The sequence below is a fragment of the Rhea americana genome, unplaced genomic scaffold (assembly GCF_003343005.1).
Source record: "Rhea americana isolate MKP2758 unplaced genomic scaffold, rheAme1 scaffold_71, whole genome shotgun sequence".
Taxonomy (NCBI): domain Eukaryota; kingdom Metazoa; phylum Chordata; class Aves; order Rheiformes; family Rheidae; genus Rhea; species Rhea americana.
Genome location: NW_028186879.1, coordinates 4278286 through 4294534, shown reverse-complemented (window position 1 = coordinate 4294534; position 16249 = coordinate 4278286). Strand labels below are relative to the sequence as shown.

Genomic DNA, 16249 nt, shown 5'->3' with positions numbered 1-16249 from the left:
AGGGCAGAGACATTAGACGTGCATTCAGCTATTACCAAAGGAGTCCCCAGACTATACACATCTTGCAACGTGGTGCCAGCACTTTGATCAGTTAGAACGATAAAAAACAAAAAACAAAACAAAAACACACACACACACAGACAGACTCTAGAAAGTGACRTTCTTTTTATGTTAGAACATGATTTGAATTTGAGCCCCTGCCAGGAGCTAGGATCCCAAAGAAGGGAGGGGGAAGGAAGGGAAGTACCTGGCTGTGCACCAGTGCAGGGAGGGCAGATCAAAGGAGATAGGCTCAAAACACCTGCGGGAAATGCAGGAACCCAAACAAGATGGGGATACAAGCATGGCAGTGTGACCAAAGCTCAACAGGTTGTTTACCTACCCCTCACCTCATCCCACAGCTATTCATTCCCTCAGCCCTCAGCACACACCTTCCTCCAAAATGGGATTCCCAGCACATGTTCAAACACCAGATCATTAACAAAATGTTTGTAGACAAAAGACTTTAAGATGTAAAACAACTCTAGCTAGCCAAAGCAACATGAGCAATCAAGTGTTTATTCCTGACCTGAAAAAGATGTAGTATCCTGTAACCAGTCATAAGAGAATAGGATAAAACAGCAGCTTCTTTAATTAAAGGCAGATTGSCAATTCTTTAATGAGGGGGCCCAGATTATTGCCAGTTGACGTAACTATAAAACAGTAAATAAAACAGAAAGGTATAGTCATATATGTTCACATCCTGGGATTTMAGTTACAGACTTCCTCAAAGCAAGGACAGGTATGCTCTGAAATAAAATACCTGTAGGGGCAGAGAAGGAATCCCATCACATGATGTTTTTAACAGATTAAACCGTTCTGACAGACATTTGTCTACATATGACCAATCCTGCCTTGGGGCTGGTGTTGGATTAAGTAACCTCTGAAGTCTCTTCCAGCCCAATTTTGGACAACTCTATAGTTGGTAGGCTGAAGTTAAATAAAAGCAGGATCCTCTCATATGCTGTTCTGTCGAGGAATACAGGACTAGAGTGAGGGGAACCCCTATACAAATTTAATTCTGATTCATAAGTTTTGAACTTGTTGCAACTATATTTTTGAACTGGAATTCAAAAAGTGTCTTACAGCAAATCTACAAGTAACTAGCTTTTAAAATAGTCTTAAGTTCATATTCAAAAATGCTTTAATTGAATTTAATCTCACCAATCTACTGCCTTTTAGTTTGTGCTTTTAATTTGTCAGGTAGCAGTTGTAAAGCATGAGTTAAAACATTAGTATTTTCAGGCTAATCTACTTTTAAAAAATTGAGGGCTATAATTCCCTTCAAATCTAAAGATTTGACAGCTACTCAGGCGTCTTGAATGTATTAGTTCATATCAGTATGAAATGTGATTCTTGCTAAATCACTAGCTCTTAAGTGAAATCAATCTCTACCCACGTGATAYGGTAGAAGTAAACACCACTCCAGTGAGGTGAAATCCAGCATTTGAGACAAACATTTTGTACTTTTCTGTAGTTCAGAAACATACACCATTAAGGAACTGGAGCAATAAAATATCTAATTACTGCCACTGTACACTGTTCAGAACAAATGACTGCATTACAAATGTCTGTTCAGCCTTTACTTAGTATGAAATACAAAACAGGAGTTGAGGAAGTGCTAATTTTCAGAACTATGTTACCCCATTCAGAGTCAAAACTTGCAGATTGGGGCRGCAGGGGGGCATGAAGGGAGCTGTTGTTTTGTTTTGTTTTTAAGCTTCATCTAGGGTCAGTATCATGATACTGAGAGATGCATCTTTTTCCATAAGGTTCATATGTCTGACAAAACATTCAGAAGAAGGACAAGTTGATCAGCCAAGTTCATGATGGTAGACAAGAGCAGTTGTCATACAACCAGCATAGATAGGAGTGAATTTTAGAGTGTTAGGAGTGAAGGATAAAACTACACTCACACTACAAGTCAAAAGGGGGGATTACACCACTATTTATTTATTTATTTTTGTAACACTACTGATTAACCAACCCTCCTACCAAATTCTACACTAGCACTTGACTACGCTTTTATATAGACATAGCTCTGTTCATGTGGCACAAGACTTAAGGAAAGCCCTGCCTACGATCATACATTCCCACTTCAGTTAGAAAATGAGCTGTCCTCCAGGACTAAGTTGCTCCAAAAGAACTTTTTTGTTTTAAAGTTACCAGTTAGATGAGATTTAGGGAAAAGGAATATAGCCAGCTGTAACTGCAAAGCAAGAGGCTGGAACCTGGAAAAAAAAGGTATAATTAGAYAATGCAGGAAAATCAACTGATTAGGAAGTTTTGTGGGTGATGCTGTAAGAAGTTCTGCCACACCTGGCTGCAGGAATAGGAGTTAGCTAAGAAGAAAGAATTTTGCCTGTCAGGAAGAGGCAACAGCCAATGCAGCACCACCGGAGTGATACTGGCAAGCTGCTTCCTGGAACACCATCTCTCAGTTTGACTCAAACACAGTCATTACAACTGTATAAAAGGATGACAAGAGTTATTAAAATGACCTTATAAAGTACTTCACAGCAAGAGCCTTTGAGCTTTTATTGTTTCAACCCTTAAACTCTCCCCAATCCTCTGCAAAGATATCAAGGCAGTTAACCCATTTAGAATCAGCTGTCTCAACAGCAACAAAAGTTGCATTTTTAGCTTCTAAGTGTTTAAGATAGATAGGATAAAACCAGGCCTAAGGTTATATCTACCTAGCTGAAAGCAAACAGACACATGTTTACATACCCAATACTCAGAGCTGACCAGACAACTAGTCCAGAAGTAGCTGTGTCACTGCAATATTCACCTACTTTGCCCATCAACAGCTTTTCAGTTACGGAGGTACTTCATTGACCCAGCCATATGGCTTCTCMATCCAGATCACCTTCCACTTCACTGGCTCAGGGCAGCTGAATTCAACTTTGCCTGGAGACACCCCTAAAGACACCCCTCTATCTCTGGGAAAAAAAAAAAAGGTTCTTGAAAGCCACCAGAAAAATTAAAAGCAAAAGCTAGTGTCTAGAAATTGGTACCAGGAAAATTTCAGATTTAAAAATAAGTTTCTCTGACAAGAGCTATGAAACACGTACTGTCAAGACTCCCAAGTCAATGTTTGCATCCCATTTTGAGGCACCTCCCATCTTTTCGAATGTTCCTTTTAAGCTGTAACATTGTTTTTCTATATATGTCTGCCAGAGAGATTAAACAGCCAACAAGATCCAAAACAGATCAGGCTTAAGACCTATTAGTGTTATTACCAGTTTAAAAGAGTTTGCAGGTGAAAGTGGGGGGTGCCCACCTTTTTCTAAAAGAGAAAAAAATAAACAAAAAAAGCCACTGTTCTGAGCCTTTTTGGCAGAGTTCCTTTAAAAGAGAAAAAAAACCATAACCCTCCTCCCCCTCAGACTATGAGGGTTATATGTTCTCCCCATTAGAGTAATTAAATTACAAGCTTAATTTTAGCCCCTTACCAGTTTGCTTTCCCCCATGCCAAAGTATGGCTGATCGGTTCATAGAGAACACCCCTTATATGTGGCTTCACCAAGCCTCGCTAAGCCTTGCAACTGCAACTCATTGTAAGCACTTGCTGTAAAGCCAAGTCACTCTCCCCTGCTTGCTGCCAGAACACACAGTAGCTCAAGTGTCAGAAGTTAGATCTTACCAGTAGTTAGTCATATTATCCTCTTCTGAGAGCTAGCTAGCTTTGGAACAATTTACTAACAGAATAATGAAACAAAGCATGTAAGAGATGCCTTTATTTCAACTGCACTGTGGTAAGAGATCATGCAAATACTGCTCTAATTTCTATTCAGCCTATATTATTTTGTAACTGGAGATGCTTCCACCCAAATCTGTTTTTAATAGCAAAAAGAATACCAGTATGTTCAGTATTTAATACAACAAAACAATAACAATGACAAAACCAAAACTGATCATAAATTTACTATGTAAATTTAGGTATACAGTACTAAGAAATATTTATCTCAACTATAATTCCTATGACGGGGACACTACAGTACAGAAGTCCCAATTTGTTTGTCTCCATGGAGTTTTATGCTAATAAAAAAAATTTTAAATTAATTTTTTTATTGATAGAAAAAAGCTTACAGTACACATTCACCTAAATGATACAGCTTATGCACTGATTTTAAGTGGCTCAGGAAAGTCCTAAGAAGTGAAACAGCATTACTATCATCAGTTTGTTTTCTGGATATACACTCAGTTTTAAAGCAAAAAAACAGACTGATTTCCTTCTGCAGTTGATATGAAGCACATCAAATCATTCACGTGAGTTACTTCATATGAATGCTCATATGAGAGAAGAGGCAAACTAATATGTCAATACCTTCTTTTTAAAGGCTCATGACACTACTTTTCTAAATTTTCTCCTTACTCAATCCTTCCAATTGTTTCATGTATCTTTTTCACTCTGATATCCTCATTAATGCTATTTAAGTAATACAAATAGTAAAGATTAGCTCAAACACATTTTCCCACTTACATTGTATATATGGTAACACTTTGTTTGGAGGCAAAAGTTGATACTGTGCCTTGAAACTGCTTGGCAGTGAGCACCGCCAACAGTGTCATGCTAAAGGCTTGTTATCCATTGGCATGCTGTGTCTACTTCATTTAACAACTTTTTTTTTTAAACTATATAATTCAATTAATAACAACATGTTAAGAGACACCAGAAGCGCTAAGGTAACATAAAATAGTTATAGGAAGCTTGAGTTACTCGACGGAAATTGTTGCTGTCAGGGTAATTCAGACAATACCAATGCAACACTGCTGTCTTTAGCTATCTAAAGGGAGCTCACAGAGAAGCCAGATTCTTCTCAGAGGTTCACAGTGGTAGAATGGGATGACAGAGACACCAATTGCAGGAAGGGAAATTTCAATTCAGTATTACAAAAGAGTTTTACAATGGGGGTAATCAAACATCCTAACAAGTTACTCAAAGAGGCTGTAAGTCTTTATTCTACAGATATTTAAAACTCAACTGGACATGTCCTGAGCAAGCTAATCCTACTGTGGATCCTACTTTGGTCCTACTTTGAGCAGAGAGTTGGAACAGATGACATCCAGAGGCCTCTTCAAACCTGAATTACTTATTCTGCAACATTTGCCCAATGCCTGCTTCATAGATCAGCTAGTTARAAGAAAACTTGAGGGGAAAACAAATAAAAATAAAAAAAATGCAGCTCCTAATTTAGTCTGAAGTAGCATGCAGGACCTGATTCAGAAATCTTATAGCTGAAGAGCCATCGTGGCTGATACAGTCCACATGGATTTCCAGAGGTCTTACAACAAAGTCCTTCACTAAAAGCTTTCAAGGAATTTAACCAGCCACGTGAGAGATAAGAGGTCCTTTCATGGATAGTAATTGGTAAAGGGATAGTAAACAGAAGGTAGGAATAATGGTCAGTTCTTACTCAGTGGAAGATGCTGACCAGTGCAGTTTCAAAGATCAGTACTCTTTGTTATACTCATTCAAAAGTGACCTGAAAGACAGGTGGGCAGCAAGCAARCAGAGTTAGTTGATAATATTAACTCAGTGCTTGTCACTACTACCCCAAATATGYGTAGGACTTCACAAGACTAAGTAATAAATTAAATTCAGTAGAAGCAAGTGATATGTAAGTGAAAACTGTAATATGAAATGGCCAGTTTTCCAAATTTGACACTTTAAAAATCTTCACATCTTGACTACCATGTGAGGCTTTGCTCTGTCTCCCATTCTCCCTCCCTGCACCAAGCCAACTTGGGAAAAGGGAAAGGTCTGGAACTCTGAAAGCAACAATCCCTGTTGCAGTTCTCCAAAGCTTTCTGAAGATAGGGAAGGTCTTTTATGCAAAACCAGAACTTCTCAAATTCTAAAAGAGACTGAATGGATATGACAGAGGTCTAAAATCCTCAGTAGGAATAAAACTGTTTACTCTCTGAATTCTGTCTTCCAGCAGATGAGTTAGAGGATATCAAGCCAGGCTGGTAGAACACAAGATTTTAAAAAAATCTGATGATGATAGACTGCTTAGATGCTAGAAGTTTACAATATCACAGAATCACTGAAYGGCTGAGGTTCGAAGGGACCTCTGGAGATCATCCAGTCCAACCCCATGCTCAAGCAGAGTCACCTAAAGCACACTGCACAGGATCATGTCCAGCTGGGTTCTGAGTATCTCCAAGGAAGGAAATTCTACAACCTCTCTGGGCAACCTGTTCCAGTGCTGTCACCCTCACAGTAAAGTTCTTCCTCATGTTCAGACATTCTTCTGAATGGACAGAAGCAATATCTGACTTGGGAAATCTCTCAGCTGCAACGGCTGGACACCGAAAGGCGGGGAGAGAGAACWAGGAGAAAGCACCACAGGATGTACCATACCGCTGAACAGGACAGTGCTGCAAACCATCTCTAGCACTTAGACCAAAGAGCAGATTGATGCACATAGTTGTATGGAAATCAAGTAACAGACATCCACAATACATATTACTTAACATGGAGTTTCTTTCAGACTGCATGTAGTATCCTTAATTTGTCTCCTTTCAGCTCTTACTATTATTATTAGGAATGTGCTGCAGCTCAGCAGAGTAGAAGATTTATAGCCTGAAATAGGACAAATTCTAAGTCCTGGAGTGCAGCACACATACATATAGAGATAGTTAATGATAYAAAGCTGGAATAGTACTGGTGGACCATTTAGTGTATAAGGTACCAAGTCTGATGCAAACTCATTCATACTGTCTACTGTAAATGGTCCTTTCTGCCACTATTCCCTGAACTGCCCACATCAATGAGCATACTAACATCTAAGCAGCACAGACTATCAGGTCCAGTAATTCAGCTTGCTCCTCAAACTAATTTTACTTAGCAGCACAAACTCAGCCCTATAAATTAAACCCATACTCTAAGGTGGACAGCTGCTTTGGGCTGCAGTTTTATCCCTCCTTCACAAAGCACCTTTTATAACATCTATGACAAGCACTTCTGACAGAGACAGGGTACACACTCCACAGCACTAAACTTGGTTGTGTCTGAGGTCCAAGCAGGAAAGGGCTTAACTTCCAGCACAGTCAGAACAAAAGTCTCCTGTGGGCAGAGCTATTTTCCCTRTCTTATATACTTATTTACCTTATTTCCTTATATACCTTATTTCTCCTACCTGGAGAAGTAGTATTTTTTAGTCCCAACACTAGTGTGTGTGTGTGATGTTGCCTAGCAGAAGAGCTCTCCCCTGAGAGTTTCCTGTCCACCTCCCCTCTACATTCCTCCCTCTAATAGGTACAGTCCACATCACACACAGAGATCAGCAAGTCACCCCAGGCTTAGCCAGTGTCAGCCATGAGTCAGCCAGCACAACCATCCTCAAGCAATCAGGAGTTTGAACTCTCCAGTATGGACCTACTACACAAAATAAATTTATCTTTTTTCTAGCTTGCTAGGAGTTACAAAATCTTTGCTTACCTGAATGAAAGTAGCACCCTCTACTGCTTCCTTCAGGTCTGTACAGCCAGTAATGAGAGCCAACTGCTTCTCTGCGTTCAAAGCTCCTTTCAGGAATCCTGACTCCTCCAGCTCCTTCATTTGTTTGCTGATAGAAACACCACAAACATTTTAAGTATTTATCATTTTAAAGTCATTACTAAAAGCTTCTTAACAACCCAGCAGTACTGTGTAATTTGCCATGCCATGGCTTATGTTTATATTCAAAAATATAGAGGCTAATTTCAGTCATTTCTCTCTGCCCACTTTACCACCATCACTTTCTTAAAAGACTTTTCTTGTCTTTAAGTATGTATGGCTTTAGGATATATTCCTAGTCCCAAGCTTGTCACTGCCACAAGCCTGCTTTCAGCAGTGCAAGATCAGCAAGTTTTTCTTCTCATGAGAAGAGAGGCCTTTACTGAAGTTGTTYCTCTAGTTTTACAAACAATACATCTTTTGTTGTGAATCTTTTCTGTAAAAACACCATTTAACTATACTAAAAAGAAAAAATTACAGCCAGGAGTCATTTGTAAACAAACATTCCCCCTAAYACAGCTAATAACTGCAGAGCAAATGCCAGAAAACCTAAGTAGTTACTAAATTAAGCATCCAGAGCTTAAACTGAACAAATCAAATATACATTGCTGCTGACTGGACATGCCACTCTCCAAAGGAAGGATTCTCAACAACTTGAGCATCACTCCCCTCCCTGCCTCCCCCCCCCCAAAAAAAAAAGCCACAAAAAATAAAACCACACACATGCCACAAGAGCAAGCAAGACATTTTCAAAATTGTTCAAACCATTTGGAGGCATAACTGCCCCCAAATTAGGTGAGATTAAACTACTGGATCATGAACCTGAAATTTTTGATACAACCATTATTATCGTTAAATCTGTCACAGTTAACTCAAGCCACAACTCCTCTAAGTCTTCACTTATTATCCAGCCAAAAAAAAGTACTCATTCTGAAGAGAAGAAAAAATTCAGCTAATGATTATCGGGGCAGGAGTTCTTTGTTCTCCCTATCAACCTAGCTTTGAAATCTTAGCCCTTTTCTTTTTTTTGTGGGGGGGGGGAGGGGGGACTGGACAGGACGGGACATTTTCTTATATAGTAAAGGAATTACTCCACCAAAGCGCGGGGCGGGGGGGAAGAGCTGGAGCAAACAGAGCAGCTCTGCAGTGTGGACTAAGCTACATGCTTTGTGTAGTGTAACAACACATTAATTGAATTTAGAAACTGCCAGTGATCCATCATGTGTTTCCCATGTGACTATGGCACTTGGGCACACATAACTGTCTTTATTAGGGACTTTACAGGACAGTGCACGTTCCATGGGCAGAATTTACCCACATAGGCCCAGCTAAATTCCACACCCAGACATACACCAGTCCTTAATACGCCTGCTCAGACCCCACCTGTATCCAAACAGTAACAGTATTTGGTTTTGCATCTAGAGTCCTCAGAAGAGATGGGTCCCTGTGTGTTTGTCATGGACTTCTACAGCAGCCAGAAGCACACACAGTCCCTCATCCTTATGAAGCAGGGCAGATAGACAGCCACAGGCCTAGGATAACGTCAGCCCCAGACCTTTTCTTCATTCCAGCTTCAACACGTACACTCTAGGGCAGCTCTCCCTCAGCCCCCTGCCAAGATGACAGCTGCAGGCACCTTCACGTCAGCGATCCTAAACAGGTAGGTATCTTTTCAGACTGGCTCTCAGTTGCTTTAGGAAAACTTTTTTGTAAGTCATCTACACTTTTCAAGTAACATTTTAAAGTTAATTGAAAGGGGGTCTGAACACAGTCCTGGGCAGTATGCTCTAGGTGACTCTACTTGAACAGGGAGTTTGGACCAGATGATCTCTGAAGATCCCTTCCAACTTCAACCCTTCTGTGAAGTATTGAATCCATAGGTCTAACAGAAAAAAAATCAAGCTTTTGTTTTGTTCAGGAAATCTGGAGGAGAATGAGACTCATTTGACCTAGCCTGTCAACACGTATATGCATTTCAGATGCCTTTGCCCACTCTTTTTACACATCCAAGTATGCAATCCATCTCATCTTATGGTGTAAGTATCTATGTCCGAACACAGCTTCCCCCCCCACCGCCAGCAATGTCAGAAACCACAACAGSAAATCTATCAACTTTCTGGATGAGTTCCTCATTTGGTTCCTTGACAACACGCCAATCAATAGCTAAAAAGCCCATATTTCTGCTTCTTGAGCAATCTGCATGGCAAGTGATAAGAAACAGGAAGCTCCATCTAAGACTTCTTTTACAGTTTCTAGTTCATTAAAGGCTGTTAGTGTTTTATCTGTAAAAGAAACAGGAATTGGAGTGTCCAAACTTCTGGCTCCTTCACACTTTGTGAGGTGAGATGGTAGGGAACCAAGAATCCAAGAGGTCCTGACTATCAGTTCCTCAGAAGTSGATTTCCCAGGTATACTTGCTTAAATCTAGCATCTTCTTGCAAAGAGGCTGTATATTAGTTTTAACAAATTTTTTACTTGAAAAGAGTACAACAGAATTACCCCCTTTTTAGAAAAAACAAGGTGAAATTCTTGTTCACTTTGTGTGCACTATTACAGTTGCTTCATCCTCCGAGCCCCCGTGAAACTCGCATCATTCCACAATAGGTAGCAGAGGGATTCAAAAAGGCTAGTGACAGACTAAGATGTGGCTTTTACTTTTCTTCCATGAGCTCCTTTAGAAATTTTCAGCATCTGTCCCCTGTTCTATTCCCTTTCTTCTCTGCCAGTGATGATTATCTTGATATTCCTATTTCTCTCATGAGCCATATATATATACAGATACATATAAAAGAGCCATTTTCAGTCAACCTGCAAAGCCACTATMTTCACTCTTTGAAATCTGAAGTTGGACAGAACTTCTTCCTCTAAACAACAATCCTCCAATTAACGTTACTGACCATTATGCTAGTTGTTTATTACTATGGTTATTCAAAATCATGCAACAGGAAATACGATTAGTGTATTACTTCAGTTTTGGTRTCTACTCTCCCTCCCTCCTGGGGAAGACTTTGGTCCTCTCCACTAATACAGTTTTATTGTCTCTTTAGTTGCTTTGTTCCACAAACAAATTTCAAATCTTATAAATAGTGATTTCTTTATATTCCCTTTAGGGTATTGGATTACCACAAAAGTGTAGGCAAAGGAAGGGAGCTTCCCCTGACATTTATACATTAAGGCATATGRTACACTGGCTTGTACATACAACAGTGCACCACTGACCTCTGCTGGATGACTTTTTTAATTCAAAGATGTAGACTTCAAGACAATCATCCCTGAGGATGAATACAGATCCCGAGGCCATTCCAGGTACCTCCAAACACACATTACACACAGCTTCAGTCTGAAGCTCAGTCATGTGCACAACTTGAAGGAGGCTCAATAGCCTCCTAAGGTCTTTAGCAAACAAATACTTCATGTCTGTAAGAACACRTTACTCACTTTTATTGCTTCACGTTTTGTCTAGCTCTGAAACTTTACTGTCATACCTCACTGCCCATGCCAATGCTACTCTGGGAACTCAACCAGTAAGTACCTCAAGCATCCAATCAATATTAACACTGCTGATCACAAACTTCTGGGATGTCTTAGTCACAACTTCTACTCCAAAAGCTTTTACAGAAGGGCCTTACARGCGATGGCAGAACTTAACTCATCTTGTTCATGCTCTTCACTTTAATACATAGCTCCTATATAGCATTCATACTGATACTGCTGCGACAAGCAAGCACTTACGAGATTAAAGACCTGAGAGTCACAAACTCACTGTCCAAACTGACAGGGGGGAGGGAGGAAAAGAGGACAAGAGAACACCAGCATCATTCTCCACAAATTCAGCCAACTGCCATTGCTCAAAGGTTAAGACAACAAACCCATCACAGCTCAGCTTGTTATCTACTACTCCCTGATAAATGAGAGGGTATCTGGTCTGGTTAAAAAACAAAAACAAAGAAACAAAAAAAACATAACCAGCTCCAAATTTCTATTCTGAGGCACAGTGGCCATGGCACACCACCTGGCGTGGTTAAGACCCTAGCACTGGGACTAGCTCGCCATCCAGACATGCAATGGCTAAATAGTAAGCTACTAGTATCAAGTTGCAAGCAGCCRTTCAAAAGTAGTAGCAAACAGTTTCTCTCTTCCCCTAGATAAAAGGTGGATGTACAACAAGCAACATGGAGAATCTGTTATACATTACAAGGTGTAATTTTTAAAAGAGCAGAACAAGCTGGACCACAAGAGAAAAATTACCCGGGTTTCTGACCAGAGAGATCTAGAGCTGACAAATGCACTTTGCCGATTGCAATGGCAGTGTATTCMAGAGGGATGGCTATCCATCTGCTTTGACACAGTTTTGAAGTAGTACAGTGCAAAGGACTTTAGAGCAGCCAGGGCTCAGCAAAAGAGCACAGCAATGCAAGTAACTCAGTATAAAATCTGCAATCTCCCAAAGTTATCACACACACACATGCACATAGCAGTCTGGCACTCTCAGGATGTCAGTACTGCCATTCCACAAACCAGATGCTGCAATGGGARCAAAGATTTGTTACAGGAAAGTGTGATCGAGCTATTATATCTTTTTATGTTAAATGCACAACTGCCAACACTGTCAAATCTGCAACGCTGTTGCCAGATCCAGTGAACTACATGAATTCAATCACTAAGTTTGTCAAATTACTTCTGGTGTCTTAGCACTAGAACTGACAAACCCTTCTAAAAAGAAGTATTTTCTTTAGTTTTTCATTGTGGGTTTTTTGTTTATTCAGAATTTTATATTCAGTATGAAAATTCTCACCAACATCAAGGGGAATTATCAAAAAYCATAGAATCAGTAAGGTTGGAAGGAACCACTGGAGATCATCTGGTCCAACCCCCYWMYYMARSMRGGKYMWCYWRMRSMWKKTWRRMMRGRKTKSMWYCMRGKKGGSCYTKRARRWYYYCMRRRRARGRRRMYYCMMMAMCYYYYYKGGSMAMCYYYTYCMRKKSYYCMWYMMYYYYMYMRKKRARRAAWWYCCCCYYMMSKKYMRGSMRRAMYTYCYKKKSYTYCMWTTYYKSCCMWTKSCYYYTKKYCYKKYMMSWKGGRMMAMYKRARARRRKTTKKYCCYKKYCCCYTKRMMMCCYYCCYTYMRGWWMYTKKWMMMMWTKRWWARRWYCCCCCCYYMRKYYTYYYCYYCCCMRGKTKRAWWRGSCCMRSYYYYSSMRSCMWTYCYYMRRRGGSMRRWKSYYCMRSCCYYYTGRTCATCTTCATAGCCCTWCGCTGGACTCTCTCCAGTAGATCCACATCTTTCTTGTAGCAGGGAGCCCAGAATTGGACACACGRCTCGAGATGAGGCCTCCCCAGGGCTGAGGAGAGGGGCAGSATCACCTCCCTCGACCTGCTGGCAACACTCTTCCCAATGCACCCCAGGAGACCATTGGCCTTCTTGGCCACAAGGGCACATTGCTGACCATGATGACATGGTCAACTTGTCATCCATCAGCACTCCCAAGTCCTTCTCTGTAAAGCTGCTTTCCAGCAGGTCAGCCCCTAGCCTGTACTGGTGCCTAGGGTTATTCCGCCCTAGGTGCGGGAMCCTACACTTGCCCTTGTTGAACCTCATGAGGTTCCTCTTCATCCAGCTCTCCAGCCTGTCCAGGTCTCTCTGAATGGCAGCACAGCCCTCTGGTRTATCAGCAAATTTGCTGAGGAGGCACTCTGTCCCTTCATCCAGGTCACTGATGAAGAAGTTGAACAGGATGGGGCCCAATACTGAGCCCTGGGGGACTCCAATTCACATCCCTGCTTTGTATCATGCAGGACAGCCTAGAACCYGGGTCTCCCACATATTCACAGAAACACTGGCTGAAATAGGCCTTTGGAAGAATCTAGTTCATCTTGCACTTAGAACAGARCTATTGTCAACACCAGATTCAGTCAGCTGTGGCTTTGTCTAGCCAAGTCCTGAAACCCTTCAAGTATGGAGATTTTGCCACCTCTTTGGATAACCTGTTACTTCTGCATACCAGAATTAATTGCATAATTGCAAAACCCTTGGAGGCATTTTCAGCTACAAAATACCAAGCACAACCCTTSGAAAGACAGAATCTACTAGCTTGCAGACATCTACAGTTTTTTTTCTAGTCAGTTCTGCAAATGAAGTAATTTTTCCTCCTTAGATAGTTCATTATACTTCCTAGGAAAATAAAGTAAAAGGAAGAATTAAGTCTGAGTTTTAGCACAAACWTAATGAGCCAGCATCAGAAACTCAGTATCAAAACGCACTTTGATAAGACTTGTCTTGCTAGAAGGTATTTCCTCAAAGGAGAGATATACAGTACTACCGAGCAAGACCTATACCGTTGTGCATTTTGTCCTTGATACAAAGGGGTTTGGTGGGCAGGAGAAATTAAAAAACAAAGGAAATATCAKTTAAAATACATTTTTGCTGCTTCAAACTGGTCAAAATTGCTTTTATAATTTGACTGACACATGTACTTGGAGAGCAACTTAAAGAGGACAGGATAAATACTAAACGTTTACATGGGATAGACTGAACAAGCATATACCACTTTTCYCCCTGCTGCAGGCTTGCTAAAGATACAGGTACAGTGGAAAATACTAAGCTTGAGCCAAACTGCCAGCATCCCATGCCTACTTATCATGTCTCCTCCAAGGGAAAGGAAGAGTTCCAAATGTACCCTCCATGGAGACTGGTGAGGATGTTCTGGGGAGGTCCCATGCCCTGCTTCTCCAGAGTGTAACTGTATCTACTCTCCCTAARCATAGGCATTTTCCAACCTTCCCAAGAATTAGACAGCCAGCTTTTCACCTCCATAATCCAGCAATATAGAGTACAGAAAGGGAAGAGAAAGTCAACACGGGAAAGTATCTACCAGGTAGCTGTGCAACATGCATGAAACAGAAAAAAAGAGTAAAGCCTGGGTGAGTGAATTGCTCACGCTGCATAACTACATACATCTAGCAAGCTGTTGCCATTTCTGTACCTACAAAGCATAAGAAAGCATCAGACAGCAAGAAGTAAGGTATGTTCAAGTATCTTCTAGAGACCAGTCTCTTACTGGAATGAGAAAGATTGAGCTTGAATTACAGAGGGATTTTTTTTTTCAGAATTTTTGATATAACTAACTCATAGGCCTAGATATAGTTTACTTCCTTGGTCTTATGAACTGCCATACATAGGACACTTCATTGCAAGCTCCAGATACATTATGTTCACAAAATTCTTAAAGTACTTCTCTATCTGGYCAGGGGTTGGAGAAGAAACATTACATTTTCCTAGCCCTTAAGTCCTGCTCATTTTGCACAGCAATTGTGCTCTTATAGCATGGCAAAGTTAGAATTGCTTACTCTAATACTGCACCCTACTATAAACCAATTTCAATAAAATTTATGGTTAAATTAATACTTAATGAAGACAGAAAGTATGATATTCTGATCTCAAGACTGCTTGGCTCTAAYTCTTTATAGTTTAGTTTTAAATGTCTCTTGACTGAGTGACAATCTATTGTCTTTGAAACATCCAGAAGAGCAATCTGTAGTCAGAGGAAGCTGACATACAAGCAAATCCCACTGAATAGACCAAGCCTCAGATCTGAGGGTTTAGATTCAGTCCCACACAATCTTACCAGAATCTATCAGTTTTCAGAAGGCAAAGTTCTACATAAGTCCATTCTGGAAGAACGGAACTCACTGAAGAAACTTATATTCTTCTTAATTAGGGGGCGGGGGGAAGGGGGAAATAATGACATTCCTGCTATAGGTTACAGTATTATACCAGCTCCTGTTCACTACCTACCATGGCTCGAGTTCCCGTCTCTGTGTATCAGAAGGTGTGTTAGATTTGACAGTACAGAGGATACACACCATACAGAGAAGTTAACACTTTAACTAAAGTATTCCAGTTTAATAAGCTGGTAGAGTTTTGTTTATGATTTCACTTGCACCAAAGCTATTATGAGGAAGGTTTGACTTATCCCCTTCCACCCTCACAACCAGCTTATGTAAAATAAGGCTATGTCTATACCAGCAATTAATGTAATATATTAAAAATAAACCTTTAGAGGTAAGCAGTTCATATTAAGGACTGGATGTCTGCAAAATACATATTTTGGGTGGGATTTTCACTCAGCTCTAGACTGTCGCATTGGACAGAAAAACCATTACTGTCTGGAGTAAACCAGGTGAGCTCCTGAAGTACATTTTTTGGTTTGTAATTTCATCTGAAAGGAACCCAATCTCACACAGACTACTCTAAGATGTAAGTGAAAGCATGGTAATTGTGGAATATTGGAGGTACACTTTTGAACTAATCTCTCAATTAAAACACTAATAAATCTAACCATATCTTCCAGGTTCAGATCACAGTTATTTGAAAGATCCATGTAGAGACCAAGTGATTCTGCTTTTGGAAGCTGAAAAGTCACTGCCCCAAACCACATTTCACAGGAGGACAAGGACGTTCATAGTCAGAGTATCATTAGCTGCAGAACTAGAGGGAGAAGGCATATAATATTTGAAGCAATCCATGGTTGAAGCAACAGGCCTTCCAGACTCCATAAATACTAAGACTTAACTGATCTGTAGACACTCAAAGGCAGAGTCCCAGATTGACTCTGTAGATCAAGAAAGGTAGCAGTATCACAGATGGAAGCCCTTTGCAATCACAGAGCAGGTCAAAACAGTATTTATGTCTCCCAATCTTT

General features: G+C 40.5%; 1 protein-coding gene across 2 annotated transcripts in view; it reads right to left on the bottom strand.

Annotated features, from left to right (window-relative positions):
* Positions 1–16249, bottom strand: part of CRYL1 (crystallin lambda 1) — a 62516-nt gene that overhangs the window by 39074 nt on the left and 7193 nt on the right. For both annotated transcript variants that reach the window (XM_085321771.1, XM_085321772.1), the window contains exon 3: positions 7490–7616. In XM_085321771.1, the coding sequence (XP_085177897.1) occupies positions 7490–7616 (127 nt within the window). The remainder of the gene's footprint in view (positions 1–7489; positions 7617–16249) is intronic.